Source organism: Podarcis vaucheri, assembly GCF_965113315.1.
Source record: "Podarcis vaucheri genome assembly, chromosome: 9".
In the NCBI taxonomy this organism is placed as follows: domain Eukaryota; kingdom Metazoa; phylum Chordata; class Lepidosauria; order Squamata; family Lacertidae; genus Podarcis; species Podarcis vaucheri.
In genome coordinates this window covers 27581291-27600975 of record NC_138767.1, presented here as the reverse complement: position 1 = coordinate 27600975, position 19685 = coordinate 27581291, and the positions used below count along the sequence as shown (strand labels likewise).

Here is a 19685-nt window from a genome sequence, read left to right as displayed (position 1 = left end):
GCAGTAACTGACAAAAAGGATAGCCTCCAATTTATTCAGAGAATTGATGTTGGCAACTATGTAACATGGATTGTGTGGCCCAGACCAGCAGAAGGAACACAGACAGAACTATTGACAGTGAACCTCAGAACCACCGTGGCTCTGGGGATGCGAGTGGGGAACTTAATTGCAATAATATAAAAGCAAAGACATTCAACTTTGTAACAAATCCCAAAGGTGGTTTGATTCTGCATTGCTCAAGGGACATGGCAAGACCTTTTCCAAAGAGCCTGGGGCAGATTTTATATCCCCTCTGCTTCATTTGTTTTTCTAAATCTATCTAATCTATCCACACAGCCCTTGTAATTATCAAAATAAAACAACACCCTTACAATGGCATAAATTAATGGATAAGTGGAAAGTGAAGAAGGAAGATAAAATATACATAAATATAAAATTACAGCTTACGGTACTCTTGTGCAATTTCCTTTTCTCTAAAGAAATGGAAGAGAAAGGAAGAGTTAAGAAGTATATCAAAATTAGTGTTTTGTTATCATATTCTTCAGCGCCGTTTAAGAATATGATTTATATGGCTGCATTATGATTCTGCAGTTTGTTCACTGCTATATACCAAACACCAGGAAAGATGACTTTAACATCATTGCCAGATAACATAGTGAAACTTCAAGGAATCAAAACCAAGTTCTCTCTGGAAAAATGTGAATGAATATATGAAAAAAAGGAAGAATAGTTGCCAAGTAAGAGTGAACCTTTCCTTATCTGGGACGCACACATGTAGATTCACAAATGGAGAAGTCATAAATATACTTATTGAATTACTTCAGAGAATTAAGGCTTCTAAAAAAACTTCAGTGCCAGAATAACCTTTTTGCATCAGTATTAAGAATAAAATACATTTTGCATTTTAGGTTGTGCTTCATTTTTCTAAAGATTTTCCTTAGTTCTGCAGAATTTAATCGCATAAGATTACATACTGTAGGGGAGCGTTAGAACTGTTTATTGTTTTGCTTTAAGTAGGTGTTAGACTAAGTTACAGCTATAAAATTCAATTATAGAACTGATTCGCTGCTAATGTACATTGGGTAGTTGGCTCATTTCACCTTTTTTTCATGTTTAATGTGGCCATTTCTTCTATACTTGCCATTTGGTATCCCATTTTGGTAATGTCCATTAATGGTAGTATGTTCATCAGTGGACCAAAGATGTTTGCTTTGCTTGCGGATAAATTTTGCTATCCTGACCAAAACGTAGCAGAGTAAGGCAGTACCAAGCAGTACAATAAAGGCAATATCCAATAAGAAATACTGATATAAAGAGACTGTGAAGACAGCAGCACGTAGATGCTGTGCTCCATTATGACGAAGGATGTAATTAATCCAGTAGACTGTTCGATCAACAGGATGACCTGGTTGGTCTTTATGAATTTCAGACAGCTTCTGGGCCCTTTGTCTGTAGCTGTGGAGTGGAAAAACAGAACTAATTCAGCATACTGCATTTATGCAATTCCAGAAATTAATTGCTTCATCACCTTTGAATGTAATTTTCTGGAGGTGAATCTATGAAATCTATTTATTATATTGTTACATTTCTGTTTTGCTCTTCCTTCAAAGGAGCCCAGGGAACTATATAATATACAATAAAATACATCTGATATTATACAACACAATCATAAATATCTATAAAATATCAACCATTAAAACTCAGTGGGCAGTTGCATATGGCTACTATAACTACTTTATAGACTTGTTTTTCCACGTTAGTGGAAGCTTAGCAAAGGAATCTTACCTGGGATCATTAATAACTTTCACTAGTGCTTTATATAATTCATCCTCAGTAAGAGTCTTCCAGTTTAGTAATATTCCCATGCCTTTGGCCTGCACTCGGGTCATAGTGTCATAATGATCTCCGAAAAGAGGAATTCCCACCACAGGTACACCGTGGTACATGGTTTCAAAAATGCTGTTCAGACCACCATGACTCAGGAAGGCCTTAATCTTAGAGTGACCTAAAGCGGCAAGAGGCAAGGTGTAGGGAAGAAAACGTTTCATGTTAGCTTTAACTTATCATAAAATACCGTATCTATGTATTTAATAAATAGGTATTTGCATAAACTTAGAATGGGAATAAGAGGACTTCCCATCTCCCTTGGAAAAGGGCATTTTCACTGCAGGTGACATGTGCATGTGGAAGTGTTGTTGCCATGGCTGCAGAACACAGAAACAAGCTATTGCTTGCCAAGCCACTTTTCGAACTACACATGAGATCTAAATTCTGTCTTCATGCTTCAAAGCGTGGGCAATAAAAACATCAACGGCTTCACTTTTCAAACAATAGTCAGAGCAGATGCTAAGTAGGTGTATATACTGCCAAGAGAAGCAATCTCCCTTAAATGCTACATTATTAGTGATAATATAGCTGATGTACCACTAAGCACATCAGTATAACTTTAGTAGAGCAAAGAAAAGAGCCAGTGTGGTGTAGTGGTTAGTGTGTTGGACTAAGACCTGGGGGACCAGGGTTCAAATCCCCACTCAAGTCATGAAACCCATTGGGCGACCCTGGGGCAGTCACTACCTCACAAGGCTGTTATTGTTAGGATAAACTGGGGAGGCGGAGAAGCACGTATACCACCTTGATCTCCCTGGAGGAAAAGGTGGTATACTGACATAATAAATAATAAACAAATAAAACCATATTCACAACCAGAAGTGAATACAGAAAGTGGACATATTTTTCCGAAACACTATTTGAGTTATCAGAACCCTGGTTTTTAATAATAAATACCAAATCTAGAAATCCAATGTATTATACAAATAAGATACAATGGGATTTTAGTGTTTAAGAGCAGAGAGAACTAAACATCACTTCCAATTCTACTTACCCAGTAAGTCATTCTGTGGTAACCATTCTATGAGTTTTGTATTGTTACCCAAGTTCCTAGGTTTCTTCCCCGAATACCTAACACAGAGAGAAGAAACCAGTTTCAAAATGCATTCTAAGGAAGATCTATAGAACAATTTGCTAGTTCCTTTTCTACTGAGCAAATGACTTGCAAATCAAAGGATTTAAAATCCAGTATGCAATTCATTAAAAATAGAAACACATAGCTTATGTGTTAGGACAAGCGTAGGCAATTTCTAGACCTCAGGCCAAAATAAACCTGCCAGGGCTACCCAAGAGACTGTTTTGGCCAAGTGAAACACACCTGTCCTATACCTGGCATCATATATGTTGCAGCCTTCTCAGCATGTAAACACCTGTGCTCAGAGGTCTGGACTGCTTGCCGATGTACTTCAAGGGCTGAGTTCAAGGTGTTACCATTAGTATACAATGCCCTTAACAACTTGACACCAGTTTACCCATGAGATCCCCTTTCCCCATATGTACCCAATCAGCTGCTTCAGTTGGAGGAACAGGCTTTTTATAGTTGCCACATAATACCTGCACCGCATGTGTAAGAAGTCAATCATTTATTGTGGAAGCACCAAAACTTTGGAACTTCCTGCCTACTGGTATTAGGCAGGTGCCTTCACTGTATTCTTTTTGGTGCCTGAAGATATTCTTATTTAGACAAACCTACGCAGATGTTTAGAAAGTTTGTATGAGTTTTAATTTGTTTTACTCTCTTCCATTGTGGTTTTTAACTTTCTGTAATTTTGTAAATTTTCTAGTGATAATTTTACTGTTTTATCTTTTTTGTAAACCACTTTGAGTGGTACATAAATCTTAGGAAATAAATACATATTATGAAGTGTAGGGTGGCTAAAGTTGTGGCTGGACCAAAAGCTGGGAGTTGCAGACACTGACAATCAGCTGGTTGATGGTGCCCACAAAGGCCTTGTGGCTCTTTGGAAACCCTGAAGATCCACTGACTGGTGGTTTGCAGATAGCTGTGCATGGCGCTTTGAAGCATCAGCTCATTGTCAGGGTTTCAAAGTGGCTCACTGCAAGCACCACAAACATCTGATTGGCAGGACTGGGGCAGGCCACTTGTTTAACATGGCCCATGAGAGGGTGGAGTTCTCTGCCCCTGGGTTAGGACAAGGGCAGAAAATCAGGTGCATCAAATGAGGGACACTGGTGATGGATTTTAAAAGTTTCACAAATAGGCTAAAAGCCAAATACATCATTGATTCAGAAATTTGGTCGGGTGGCGGGTTTTAAGTTGAACAAACAAAAAACTAAGGTGTTAGGGAAAAACCTGACGGTTATTGAAACAGAGGAGTTTCAGAAAGAAACAGAACTAAACATTGTTAAAAAAGTGAAATACCTGGGGGTCAATCTGTCTTCTAAAAATTTGAATCTATTTAAAGATAACTATGAAAAATGTTGGTCAGAAGTTAAAAAAGACTTAGAAATTTGGTCAAGATTGAAATTATCCTTGTTAGGCCGAATCGCAGCTATAAAAATGAACGTTTTGCCAAAAATGTTGTTTTTGTTCCAGGCCTTGCAGATTGTGGACAGAGTGGATTGTTTTGGAAAGTGGCAGAAGGACATTTCTAAATTTGTCTGGCAGGGCAAAAAGCCCCGAATAAAGTTTAAAATATTAACTGATGCAAAGGAGAGAGGGGGGTTTGCCCTGCCGGACTTAAGGTTATACTATGAAGCTGCGGCCTTCTGCTGGATGAAAGATTGGATTTTATTGGAAAACACTGATGTCCTAGATCTGGAAGGCTTCAACAATTCGCTAGGTTGGCATGCGTATTTGTGGTATGACAAGGGGAAAACACATGGAATGTTCAAAAACCATATTGTCAGGAAAGCAATATACATGGTCTGGAAAAAATACAAAGACTTATTGGAAAGTAAAACTCCGAGGTGGATTTCACCAATAGAGGCCAAAGCTCGGAAAACATCCAATATGGAGGCATATTGGCCGAAATATTGGGAAATAATAGAGAATATTGGAGGTAATTGGAGATTGCAGAGCTTTGAAAAACTAAAAGATAAGGTGCAAAATTGGCTACACTATGCCCAAATTAATGAGGTTTTCAAGCTAGATAAAAAAATAGGATTCCAGGTGGAAAAATCGAAACTTGAGACAGAGCTGTTAGAACCAAAGACCAAGGTAATATCGAGAATGTACAACTTGCTGCTTAAATGGAACACTCAGGATGAGACAGTTAAATCAGCCATGATAAAATGGGCTCAAGACATTGGTTATAACATCATGTCAGAAGACTGGGAAAAGTTATGGACCACCGGTATGAAGTTCACGGCATGTAATGCCTTGAAAGAAAATATTATGAAAATGGTGTACAGGTGGTACATGACCCCAGTCAAACTTGCTAAGATATACCATTTGTCTGACAATAAATGTTGGAAATGCAAGGAGGCTGAAGGGACATTTTTCCACCTCTGGTGGACGTGCCCAAGATTGAAGGCCTTTTGGGAAATGATCTATAATGAGTTAAAGAAGGTGTTTAAGTACACCTTTCCCAAGAAACCAGAGGCCTTTCTTCTGGGCATTGTCGGCCAGAAGGTGTTAAAAAAGGACAGAACTTTCTTTATGTACGCTACAACTGCAGCAAGAATCCTTATCGCCAAATACTGGAAGACCCAAGATTTGCCCACACTGGAGGAGTGGCAGACGCAACTGATGAACTATATGGAACTGGCTGAGATGACTGCAAGAATCCGGGACCTGGGAGAAGAGGCAATGGAGGAGGACTGGAAAAAATTTAAAGACTATTTGCAAAAGTATTATAAGTTGTATGAAACATAAGATGACGTATGATTCAGAACGCTAGCCCCAGCAACGAAATTTAATTATTTATGAAATTGTTAATATTTGTGAAAGAACCAAAGTTTAAATGGGTTAAAATGATATCAGGTTATATTTTTAGAGTAAATGGAGAACAAGAGATTTAAACTTAAATTGCAATTGAAAATATAAAGAAATATATGAAATAAGGGTATAATTTGCTGATGACTTTATTATCAAGAATGCATTATCCGGGGGATGTGGGGAAGTCCAATGGAAATTTGAAAAAAAGTTATTGAAATGGAATCCTTTGTTTTCTTTTCTTATCTTTTCTTTTGTTCTGTTTTTTCTTCTGTTTTATTTGTAATTTGGAAAAATGCAATAAAATTATTATAAAAAAAAAAATAAAAGCCAAATACATCAGATCAGTTTTCAGTTGAAGAAAGCTCATGCAATGTAACTTACTGATGATAAATAAGACTGTTAAAATTCAAATTAAACAACTATGTAATATTTGCAATACATTTTTAGACCCCCCCCCCTTGATTTGGACCTTAAGAGTTATTTCCTTAGCCTACACTTCTTTCCCACCTGTTGTGAACTGCAACTTAAAAGTTCTGTGGGCGGGTAGTACAGGAAGGTGGGTGAATGCACCTGGCATAGATGGTGCCACTCCTTTGTCTTTTTTGCTGCCTGTATTGCACTCTCCTAGACAAGACTTGGGCTGCATAAACACCATCCATTCAAAGCACATCCCCACCTCACAAAAAAAAAAAGCAGGCAGGTGCAATTTACCCTTCACAGAACCACAAATTCTATAACCATAAACAAACTACAATTCACAGAATTCTTTGAATGAGAAATGTGCTTTCAATATCCTTTAAATGCATGGTGTTTATGTAGCCTGGACTTGGTCCTGGATATCCATAAAGGTTTTAAACCTATTGACAAAGCTATTGTGCTATGATACATACCTCCAAATAACTCGTTGAGGAAGTCTTGCCAGAGCATGGGCCAATTTATGTGCTATATCTTCTGACAAGTATTTGACTCCTGCTCCAAATGAAACAAGGACAAAGCCTTTTTCATTAGCACCATCCACCCATGTTTGGAGATCCTGAGAAAATAAAGAGCTTGCTGTCATGGCTAGCAAACACCATGCCACAAAGGGAAATGCTCCCTTATCATCAAACAGTGTCAAAACAAATCCATACGATAAATGCAGTTTTGCTGAAGATTCATTATTTCATTAATTAAAAACAACAACTGTGAGTACAATCCAGAAAGCACAAATGCAACAAGTGCAGAGTTGAAACCCAGCCCATGGAATTACTAGATACTCAAAGGGAAATAGACTTCCATCACCCCCCTACAGGGCACCCCATATTTAGGGAGTCAAGGATGGGATAAAAGGAGGAAGTAATCAAGTAGCCTGAGCATGTCACTAGTTAAGTCCTTCCTCCTCATCCCATAAGTCAGGAGGATCCTGCACAATCAAAACCATGAGCAAACTAGACTTTTTTTGAGGCTCTCCTATTGCTGCCCATGACTAAGGTGGAAATGGAACCACAAACTGGCATACACACCGGACACCAGAGCATCCTCCTGGGGCTGATCAATTGCACCAAGGATTCATACACTACCTTGGTATGCAGGGTAATGTATAGATTGTGCCTAAAGAACTTAATTCAAAAGCCATATGTCTTAATCTATCTTTTAATAATCAAATGAGTCTTGCAGTTCCAAAAGTCATTTCTAACATGCAAATACCACTATGACTTTCAGGAATGGATTCAACTGCTGAATCACAGTTTATTGTCTGTAACTGTAAAAAAAAATTTTTTTTAAATGACCTGTTTCATAAGGAGAGTGTAAATTGAGCTAAGAATGTCTCAGTTGTGGTCAAATGATGACTCAATCGCCAAGCAATTCAGGATCAATCCCTTTTCCTCTCCACCTTTTCCCCAGCTGAAAGAGGAAGCAGCACTTTTTTACAGGGAAAGCAAGCAGGTTGGCAGTTTGCAAAGATGGGGGCCAAGAGACACATGCTTGGCCATAGGAGCCAACTCCTATGGGAGGGGTCTTCAGCCCTCCCCCCTAAAATATTTGAGGGAGAAGCCCCACCCACCCAAGTTTAGGGGCATTGCCATTCAAATGGTGTGCGTGCACCACACCATGGTGATCTATCATGTGGGGCAGGGCTTACGTGTGCCCCTCTAATATTTTATTCAAATTGGTACCCCCGTGCCTGGCTGAAGAAGTCTTGAGGGAGATGCAGTCATAGCAGGGACTGCTACTCTTGGCCATATGTATGATTGCAACCTCTAAGTCTTGCAGTGTTGGCCATCTTGTGGATTGATATGGCAGGACAGTGAAATACATGAGCTATGACCCAGAAGGCCTTAGCCGTTGTTAATTGGAAGCACTAGGCAAGCAACTAGGCAAGGGGGTTGGACTCGATGGCCCTTGTGGTCTCTTCCAACTCTATGATTCTATGATTCTAACTCATTCTTAGCTTTTCATCTACAGCCTGAACTTTGCAGGTAATACAAATTTACATAGATTGTTCCTGAAGACTTTTAAATTCCCAGCACTCTGAGCAGAAAGTTTTTTTAAAATAGTACAAATATAATCCAGAATATTACAATCACTAGAATAATACAAGGCCCACACATTTTTACATGTAATTGGAAAACCCCAATAACTTTGCCTCTCATATTCCAGCACAAAGTCAGCCAAATCACTCATGGGAGATCTGATGCAACAATACTGTACATTCTTGAAACTGCCTTTGGGGTAATTCCAGTAGAGGAAGTGATTGATTATATGCTTGCAGAAAGTAAACTTTATTTACTTTATTCAGTAGCAAAGATTAGCGCATCACACAAGGAAAGACCTTTTGAGGTAAATCAGTAACCAAGAATAAAAGAATGCTAAAAGAACCCAACCATCTGAAAGTTACAGAATGTTTTTCACTTACTGACTGACACTTCATCTGAGACAGATTGGGGGGGTTTTGGTCCTAGAATTTTCACAAGCCCTTGGTGAAGTCAACATATTTTCTAATTTAAGGATAGGAATCTTTGAGGTTTCCATATTCCTACACCTCCTGCAACATCCCCATCTCCCTTGAATTGACTAGTGTCCTCATCTAACCCTTCCATATGCACCTTTTATTCTTTTCCTACCAACTCCAAATTGTATACACCCCCGGCAGCACTGCTATTCTTCCTCTTTGTCATATTATTAACCCCTTCTTGCTTGTTTCCTGCAGTATTCAAAAACAGTCCCCACTCCCTTTCCTCAAGAAACTGTTGTTTGGCCTAGCCTTCAATTACTAGAGCATGTTGCATTAACTTCTTCTTCAATCTACTTGGATCTGGACTGTCTCCAGTCTGGCTTCCACCCTCTGCAGGTCACTGAAATCACCCTCATTAAAATCACTTACACATCAGAATGCCTCTGTCTCATCCATCTTCAATTCACTGCTGCCTTCCACACACTTGATTTCCTTAGCCATGACTTTATCCTAAGCTGATTCCACTCCAACCTTATTCCTTTGGTATTTCCACAGAGGAAGTGCTTCCTCTCTCCACTGGAAAGCCATATGTTCTTGGCCATTCTCTCTTCACACACTGTCTCTGTGACAATATCCAGTTTCACATTTCTCTACCTGATACTTTTACCCCTTCATTCACTTCTGTATCCCCACCTGATATTTCTCCTTGGATGCTTCAATGTCTTAGCATAGCCAACTCTGAATTTCTGGTTTTTCCACCCAAGCCCTTCTCTCATTGTACTTTCTACTTATTAGTCGACAATGTCTCCTGTCACCCTGCGGTATAGGCACAAACCCTTTATCTGTCTCCTTTCTCCCCTATATTTTGCTGTGAAGTCACAATGCTTCTGTGTTTACAGCATGGCAAAAATTTGGCCCTTCCTCTCTATTCCCTTGGTGAAAACTCCAGTTGATATTACAGTCAGCTCTTGAACTAAATTCTACAATATTTGCTTTTATGATCTTTCGTTGGAGGCTTCTCAGTTCTCCCCAGCACTTTACAGACAAAACCATTCACCTCTTTCATGGATACTAGCCATGATGCCTGTTCTGCCCCTTTTCAAATCTCTATACTGGCTTCCTGCCCACTCCTGAATCCAGCACAAATTTCTTGTTCTTATGCTGAAAGTCCTCCACAGCCTTACATCCTCCTCTCCTCATTCTGATTTCCCTGTACATGCCTTCAAATGACATTTGCTTCTCCTGTTCCACCAACTTGCCATTCCTTAGCACTCCCCCCTGTGTCAAATTACAGGGCAGGAACTGCCCTCCTGCACTCTGCAAAGCACGTTACACAGCCGAAGCACTATATAAAAAACTCCAATTGTAAAATCACAGGTGAGGGCCATCTAAAATGTATTGGACTTATGTGAGTGAAGCGTTGTAACCAACGGGACATGTATGACAACAGCTAGAAGGCAGAACTGATTGGCACATGCTCATCTTTCTCTAACAGTACTACAAGGCTAGGTATTCTGAATGCCTATAGCAGTGTTTCCCAACCTTTTTTGGGCAAAGGCACACTTGTTTCATGAAAAAAATCTCGAGGCACACCACCATTACAGCCCCGTGACGTCAGCGCGCAGCGTCACGCCGGGAGGGACATGAATTGCTAGCAAATTACATAATCACCTCCTTGAGGGCTGGCTCATCTTCTCCGAAGGCAGAACCCCATTAATTAACAGCAGAGACTCACACTATAGCCAAGACGAGGGGGGAAAACCTCAGTCATGCACAGTCATGCACATGTGGGGGCTAAATGAGGACGAAGACCGGGCAGAGAGCAGGGTTCAAATCACCCCACCTGGCCAGGACAATCCCTGGGTGCTCCCTTGGGCCACTCGCCTGACCCAGTGGCGTAGCGTGGGGAGTGCAGGGGGGGCTGGCCGCACCGGGCGCAACATCTGGGGGTTTGGGTTAGGGGGCGCAAATCCACGGGTTAGGGGGCGCAAATCCAGGGGTTAGGGGGCGCAAATTACTTGCCTTGCCCCGGGTGCTGACAACCCACGCTACGCCACTGGCCTGACCCACCTCGCAGGGCTGTTGTTGCGAGGATAACACAGGGAGAACCACGCGGCGCCCCCGGGAGCTCCTTGGAGGAGAAAGCGGGCGATGAATGCAATGCACGAAATATATGAGAGGCGACCAGGTTTTGCAGGTGAGGGGCCCCCGCCAGCCTCCACTTCCAACACCCGGCGCAACAACGCCGAAGTTTCCCCCCGGGCTCGGCTCGGGGACCAACGCTGCTCCCCCCTGGCTCCCCTTCGCCCTCCCGGCTCTCTTTGCCGCCCACTGGGGACCCCCCTCACCTGCCAAGTCCGGAGCGCCGGTGGAAGTTGCATGCATGCATGCAGGGCGCCGCGTTGCCATTGCATTGCACTGCACTCCATGCAACGCCTGCACGCATGCATTGCCTTGCACGCCCGCCAAGGGGTCTCCCCGCGGTCCGATGCGTCCCCTCCGGCGCGGATGCAGCATTGCAAAAATAAAAAAAACCCCGACGCAGCCCTACCTGGGGGGCAGCCTCCGCCTCCGCCGCTCTGCCTCCACGGGGATCCCCGGGCTCCATCCTGCCACCCGATCTCCGCGGGGGCGCAGGCAGGCTGCGCGGGGTCTGCGCAGAAGAGCCCCTGCCCACCCGGCCGCCGCCGCCACGCTCATTCCATGGCCGGGAGAAGAGCGCTTCAAACAAAACGCCCGGCCCGCCAGGCCACGCTGGGAAACGTAGTTCGCGCACCCCGCGCGGGCGCGGAGCCCAAGGGCGAGGGGACTACGGATCCCGGCAGCCCCCGCGCCGGGGACGGAGGGGGAGAGGCCGGGTGCAGGGATGGAGGGGCGGGTGGGCGAGCGAGCGAGTGAGTGGCAGCCGCCAAGCCTTGGCCGAGAGCCAGGAAGGGCCTCCCCGGAGGAGGAGGGAGGCGCAGAGCGGGAGGGAGGGAGGGAACCCCAGGGGTCATCTAGTGACGGCGCCCCAATCGAAAATTTGACTTAAAAAAAAATCTTTCAATTTTTTTAATTTTTCCCGCGGCACACCAGGCAACATCTCGCGGCACACTAGTGTGCCGCGGAACAGTGGTTGGGAAACACTGGCCTATAGCATGTACTCAGGATGAAGGACAGCACTGTGGAAAGCTTCAAGTGGGCAACTTGCTCCTGTGAAGACTGGAGGTGAACTGTGGCCTTACAAGTTCCTCCACCCAATCAACCCATCCCAAACCCCACCTCCCTGCAAGGGAAATTTTGTAGGCTGGTGGCTGGGCCCAGGGAAACCTAAGAAGTGACTGTTCCTAATGGGGACTCAATTTCATATACTGATAGAACTTCTCAGTCAAATCTTTGGCTGCAGGCCTTTGATCTTTATTTTAGTCTTCACTTCAGAATGCCCAGGGCAGTATGAAGGCAACTCTTATATTCCTTTTCATGCCTTATTATTATTATTATTATTATTATTATTATTAATTTATTGAGTTTATATAACACCCTATACCCAGAGGTCTCAGGGCGGTTCACAGAAAAGATCACAACATTATACAATCAGAATAAAAACAACAACCCAATAACACACACACACACACCGAAAAGAGCCACATTTTGAAAGGGTATAGGATATCAAACAGATCAACCAAAGGCCTAGTTATTGGCAGTTTACATCTATATTACCTACCTTTTGTTTCAACCGTGCCCATCAGAACTGGTCTCATAAATCTGAACTGGATTTGAAAAGGTACCACAAAGAAGGAAAAGAAGGGAAATGTGGATGTTGCCCTGGTCAAAAGTTCCATCAAAGTCATTTGAATTAAAATCCAGAATATTGTTCTAAGGTAAGAATCATATCAAACTATATTTTATCCCTATCAGCAATGGAACTGAGTTAAGTTGATTAGCGGACATGCCTCCTAACACTGATAACATTTCACTAACAAAACAGAAACATGTACCATTCTGCATACAGAGATCTTTCTTTAGAGCAGGTTCTAATCTGGAAATGAGTATTAGCTATATTTTAAACCTAAACTTCAGCTACATTTCCCAAAAATCAGGTTCCATTTAGGGAACTGTTGTAAGGACAAAACATTATGTCAAATCACATGAATTCATATTCTTATGGAAGGTCATACACTTTAGGAGAGGGTTTCAAGCGTGTGAAATAGCACTACTAAAGTGCTCCCTGCAGTTTTGCTTTAACCATTTTAGTATTTATTTAAAAAACACAAGATATCAGACAGATATGGTATTGTATTTACAGTACTGTGTGATCTTTGTTCTCTTTGGTTTTTCTAGCTAGCTATTCTGCACAGCTGTGACTATAAGTGTGAGGTCCCAGCTGGCAGTAACCAGTGGTGCCTAATACTGAGCTTTGTTTCAGATAAACAAAGCACATAAATACAAACATAACTTGATTTCAGTGTCTGCAGCTCTCTCCCTGTTCAGCTGTTGGAATCAAATATGCAGAAGCATCAGTGCCTATTTGCCCAAGACTTTTGTGAGCAATCATCAATTCACAAAAATATATCTTGATGTTACTGTACAAGCCATGAATACATAATTTATAAAATAATTACTTAGGAAAAACCTGAAAGTTGAGCTACCTTATTAGTAGGTAAAATTAAGTTTATTGAAGTTTTGTTACAAATACTATATAAAAGGCTACATTTAAAAAGCTTTTACCCCATCATAAATGCTTTCTGGAAAATCAGTGGAGGATATTCTAAGAGAATGCATTTGCTTAAAAATAATAATTTTTAGATGCAACGTTTCACATAAATCTATAAAAATAATTCTTAAATCAGTCTGAGAATATATACTAAGTCTATCCAATGTCTGCAACATTTGTATGAGCAATGGAGTTTCAAAGCATTTTCAGATGATGGTACGTGTTGCTGCTACAACTTTTATCTTAGAAGAATGTGCTCTCAAAATTAGGGTCTAACAAATAGTCTACTTCTTCTTACATTACAAATCTTAGAAACATGTGCGCGTCCATTTCCAAATAGAAAACCCATGATCAGGAAAGCATATAAGAAACAGAAAATATAAAAATAATAATCCTGGCACTGTCTGAAGTGACAACCTCACAGTTCTTAACACTGCACCAATAAGAAGCCAATTTTTCAAAGCAATCAAACTTTGGAAATCATTCAACTATTCTGCATTTTATTGTTTTGTCTTTTTGAAAACCGCTTTGAGGTGTTTTTTTTACAATAAATTAATAAAATCACCAGCCCCGCAACCCTTTCCTTTTAAAGTCACTCTTGTCAGGAAGCAATGTCAGAGATAAACTAAAGGTAAAAAGGGGAATCAGATCACTTCTTCCATTCCCTCTGGCAAACTGCTCAAGTGATAGGATGGAAGGGCACAGTGGCTTCAACCGCATGCTAGCAGTACACCAGAAAAAATGGGGGGGGGTCTTACCTCTCTCCTTAATACAACATATCATTCATTACGTTCCAGCTAATAATCACTGGTGCTCCTGTCTAGGCACCGCGTTAAATGTAATTTAAATAGAAGGATGGGAATGGGTTTGGGAAATCACTGGGTGAATAAACTAGGAATCTCTTAATCTGATAGAAAATAATTTTGCAGTTCATAAAGCTCACCTCCCTTTTAAGATGAGCCTCAGAGAGCTCGTAAAATCCTGTGTTGGGCGCCCAAGCCTGGAGAACTTTATCAGCACCTCTATGAAAAGTTTCCCCACATTTTGCTTTAATCCAAATATCTAGCCTCCTTCAGCCATAGTCCTAGCATCAATATGGAGTATAACCAATTTTAAGAAACACCTCCTTGAACTAGGTCTGACACTGTCAAAATTGCAATCTAGACTTACCTTTTTGGGGGGCGGGGAGGAGAAAGTACTTCTTTTTAAAAAGTGTTTATGAGTGACTTTCCACATTGCTAGTTATAGTTGACAGTGGAAGCAATGCACGAAAACACAACTCTGAGCTGAGATACAGAATTTATCTGAAAATGGCTGTTTCAATGTCTTCCAACTACTGATGTCCTCTATTCATATTTAGAGCTCTCATGCACATACTGTACCTGCCAGAAGCAACAGCAAGTGCCACTCCAATTCACAGTGCTGTCAAAGGAGAAGTGAGCTAACCCCCTCCTTCCTTGCTCCCTTCACTTGCCAAATGGCGAGAGTGCCCCATTTCTGGGTCAGCCTCTAACTGTAAGACCACCATTGCTGGAGAAAGCAAGGAGAGAGGTGTAGGACAGCGCAGCCTTCTCCCTGCTAACCTCTGCACAGTGTGTCCCAAATCTACTACAGTGATACCTCGGGTTACAGACGCTTCAGGTTACAGACTCCGCTAACGCAGAAATATTACCTCGGGTTAAGAACTTTGCTTCAGGATGAGAACAGAAATTGTACTTCAGGTTAAGAACAGTTTCAGGTTAAGAATGGACCTCCAGAACAAATTAAGTTCTTAACCCGAGGGACCACTGTATAGCTGTTACAAGTACAAACTATCAGCGGAAAAAGAAACCTGACTGCCTAAATTCTAAACACCAGCAGCTAGTGAAATTAGATCAAGGATTAATTCACAAACACCTGAAAACCAATTCACAATAGTTTGGGCAATATTTCCAAATTTCATATCATCGCTTTAAATTTGCATGAATTGAGCCAAATACAGATCAGTGGCTCTTCATGCGGTAAAGCTAATTCCAAAACTACTCAGAATTGTATTGTTCACTGGTAACAGAAATCCCTACTTGAATCCCCAACATTCATTTTTCTACATGCAAATAGCTTCTTATTTGGGGGAGCATTCTGTCGCATTCTCTACCTAAAACTGGCAGTTCTTAGCTCAAAAGAAGCATCACTACCAATATGAAATATGCATTTCATTCAAAGCAGTGATACAACAGTAAGAGCTCCTCCCCTTAGAAATGTAGGAGATTAGTTTAAAGTCAGGGAGGAATGAACTACAGGTTCTTAAATTATTGTTCATGGTACAACAATAACAACATTACATTTCATTACTCAACATTACAACTTATTCTCCCTGAGCTGCAATGGGGTGGGCAGAATGGCTGTAGATCAGTGGCAGAGCACACATGCTTTCCTTGCGAAAGATCTCAGGTTCAATCCACAGCATCTCCAAGTAGGAAAGCCCCCATTTGGAAAAGCCATTTCCAGTCAGGGTACACAATACTGACTAAGAGAAAACTGAGGCTGGCTCAGTAAAAGGCATTTCTCATTATCCCTAGAAACACTTTCCATCTATGAACCTCCATCTATGAAATTCTACCAGATAACCTAATCACTAGGATTTTTGAGAAAAAGAAAAACTATCTAACAAGAAACATTTCACATTTCTTAAGCACAGAGAAAGAAGGAATAAAGGAAATTATGACCGGTGTTTGCAAATGGGAAAAGCCAAAAGCCTAATATATACTGCATTTTTTTTAGGTTATGAAGAGCTGCTTCCTGCACCCTCACTATGTTATTTAATAATAATTAAAAATCCTTCCAGTAGCACCTTAGAGACCAACTAAGTTTGTTATTGATAACAATAACAAACTTAGTTGGTCTCTAAGGTGCTGCTGGAAGGATTTTGTTTGTTTGTTTCGACTACAGCAGACCAACATGGCTACCTACCTGTAACTATGTTATTTAAGTATAATTATGTAGAAGAAACTCAGAACAGGCATCTTCCAAACATTTTTACAAGTTTAATTGCAGTAAACATAACATAACAACATAAATAGGCATCTGAATAGATTTATTTGCATAAAACTCACACCTTTATTTATGCAAAAATGTTTGGCAAGGCAGTTTTTACCAAGCTGAAAGCATTATGAAAGGTTGCAAAATAATCTAATCTTCTTTGCAAAGTGATAGTGCTCAGTTAATCCACAGAACACCGCAAATTTTCACTTTGCCTCCTATCAAAACTCATTATTTGTGGTCACTATTGACACCTTCTCTTTTTTTAAAAAATAATATTTATTGAAGATTTTAAAATTACAAAAAAAAGAGAAAAGTAGACAAAAAAATTAAACAGTACAAGTCAATAAAAACAGAAATAAAAAAAAATCACACAAATAATGAATGAATGAATAAATTTATTAATACGGTCACAGACCAGCGTCAACACACACAATATCACAGAAATATCAGAAATACAGAGGACAATATAAATATAACAAGGATTTAAATATAAAAAATTAAAATTAATTATTAGCGTGCCCCCTGTAATTAACATTTAGGGGTTTGGTCATTATGGGATACCACTTGCTTCCTGCGATTAATTGCAGACGCACAGAATTTGGCTACATTTAATGTAGTCTTGGAATTCTTGTCCTCTAGCAGTAGTTTTAAACTATGGTGTTCCGAATCTTTCCTGGACTTTTGCAAAACAGGTGTAATAAAAGTCAAACGTATATCCTCATAAAGACGACAGCGTAATAGTACATGTGAAGCAGTTTCAACTTCCAACGAGCCACAAGGGCAGACCCGTGCTGTGTATGGTTTACCCTCAAATCTGCCCTGAAGTAAGGCAGAAGGGAGAACGTTGAATCTGGTGAGGGTAAAAGACCGTCTGTATTTGGGTACCTGAAGACCTGTCAGTAGTTAGCTGGAGAGAAACCTCTCCCATGGTCCCTTATTGCTGGATGTTTGATCATTTCGCTCATGTGGCATTGTAATTCTACGTCCCAGATACGCTGGCGAATTGTAGTCCTAGCTTTCTCGAAGCCTGTCACTATCAGGGTCTGCTGTGGGATCCCCAAGCCTTTAAGCTTTTCCAGCAGTGTAGCTTTCCATTTGGATTGGTAGGTATCTAATAAGGTTAAAGGTGCCAGCCCAACCGGGAAGAAAATAAGCTTTAGCCAATAATGGATCTTCAATATCCATATCCGAGTACTGATAGGAATTTGCCCAACCTCCAAACGGACCGCTATGTTGGATACGCAAGAGGGGATCCCCAGCAGGCAGCGGAAAAACTTAGTTTGGAATGCCTCTAAGAGAGTAAGGTTTTTAAAGCTGCAGATCTGGGATCCATATAACAATTGTGATAGTATTTTGGCAGCAAAGACCTGGGAGGCTGACGGTATGTGTTGGTCCCCTTTCCCATAGAAGAATCTTATTAACGCTTTGGTAGATCTTTCTGCATTTGCAATAGTATTATTAATCTGAAAGCGCCAGGAGCCCCTTTCCTGGAAGGTTACACCCAGGTATTTAAAGGCTGCTACCTGTTCTATTGAGCGATTGTCTATTCTCCATTTGAATCACACAAATACATCAAAAGCAAAAAGCAAAAATAAACAAAAAAATTAAAAACAAATCCAATATTCCCAAATCTTTATCTTTCATTAACTTGTTTCATGGACCTCCTCACACCTTCCTTTTTTGTATTCTTAGTTATTTATTATCACAGCAAATCCTTCCCTTTTTTTCATAATATTCTGTCATTAAATTACCTTAATCTATTTTAACCTTATCTTACTACAAAAAACCCTAAAACCTAAAGCTTGAGTTTTATCTATACCAATTTCTCATAACCATGACATATTCTTGCATAGTTCTTTTTAACATTTCTGCTAAAGCCAAATAAATTTGTTCAAACATCTTTTTTAATACTCATTAATTTTAGAAAACATTCCTAAATAGAATTTTTGAAACTTTCTCCAATCTTCATCCAACGTCTCTTCCTCCTGGTCACGGGTTTTGTCAGTCCTTTCTATCCCTTCCATCTAGATCATTAACCTGGTAACCTTATGTCCGAGGCCCTTAAGTCTCTTCCATGTCCCTTCCACAGATCTTCTTCATATTTATACCCATACTTTACTTTGTCTTCTGCACCTTTCACACGTGGAGACTCCAGCTTGACAGTATTTTTATCCCTTCTCGACAGATCAGCCCTTTTCCATAGTCCACACTGAACTCCATGTGGTATTTAAAAACATTTTTCAAAATCCCTCCAAAATTGAGGACCCCCACAACTCCAAACTCCTCCCGACCCAACGCCAGCCTTGAAAAGTCAAACCATCCCTGCATAGGGGGGTCTATCCAGCTCCCCATCTCCAAACCAAACAAGACTATCTCTCCAAGTCTGGCTTTTTCCAAGTTCATTTGTCAAATCCAACAACTCATGTTCCTGCTGGGCCACAGCTCCCTCCATCTCTGCCACCCGAGGTCCAACAATGCTCTCCTCCTTCATCTGATCTGTCAGAGCACATTCCTGATTTGATTCCTGAGTGGGTTCTATATAGGTACCCACTGCCTGTCCAAAATTTCTGATCACAACAGTCATCAAGTCCGTCTTCTCATGTAACTGTTCCAATAGAGCATTTGTTTTACAAAAAGCACGCACCAGAGCCTCTGAGCACATTGTTATACAAGGTCAGAAGTCTATTCCCACGATCTTAATCTGTTGCAGCTGCTCCCCAGTTCAAGTTTAGTAACAGTTTCACAAGCTCCCTCTAGGTATCCAACTCTTTGTATCCAACTCTTTTCCTTTTTTTTTAAACAGCAGATCTAACAACAAAGTTTCCTTTTTCAGATATTTTGTCAATATTTGTTCCTTTAAATTGCGAAAGAGCACAATGGAATCACTATGTTTCTCTTCTTTTAACTGTCTGTCAAAAACCTTTGTCTATAGTCAATGAACTTTCCCAAAAACGTCTGTCCTGACACCCCGCTCCCAGGTTCAATACGGTGGAAAATTACCTTCTGAAGGTTTAAGCAATCCGGAAAAAATCCCCCCACTTCTCCTGCTTCCGAAGGGGGTTCAGTAGTTTTAGATGATGAAAGTTGATCCTTTACAAACGATTTTCTGAACTCTAGTTTGCCATGTCTTTGCTTTAGTCTATCTACAAGAAACGGAAGGCTGACTTCCTGTTTAGACCTTCCCGCTTCAGTGCCAAATTAAAAAGAATTTCTAATCCAATTTTCCCTTCTACTCACAGATCGTAGTT

General features: G+C 40.9%; 1 protein-coding gene across 3 annotated transcripts in view; it reads right to left on the bottom strand.

Annotated features, from left to right (window-relative positions):
* Positions 1-974: 974 nt before the first annotated feature.
* Positions 975-19685, bottom strand: part of UGT8 (UDP glycosyltransferase 8) — a 43776-nt gene continuing 25065 nt past the window's right edge. For all 3 annotated transcript variants that reach the window (XM_082236974.1, XM_082236972.1, XM_082236973.1), the window contains exons 3-6: positions 6679-6821; positions 2882-2958; positions 1786-2005; positions 975-1455 (exon numbers count right to left, since the gene is read on the bottom strand). In XM_082236974.1, the coding sequence (XP_082093100.1) occupies positions 1092-1455; positions 1786-2005; positions 2882-2958; positions 6679-6821 (804 nt within the window). In that variant the 3' untranslated portion in view covers positions 975-1091. The remainder of the gene's footprint in view (positions 1456-1785; positions 2006-2881; positions 2959-6678; positions 6822-19685) is intronic.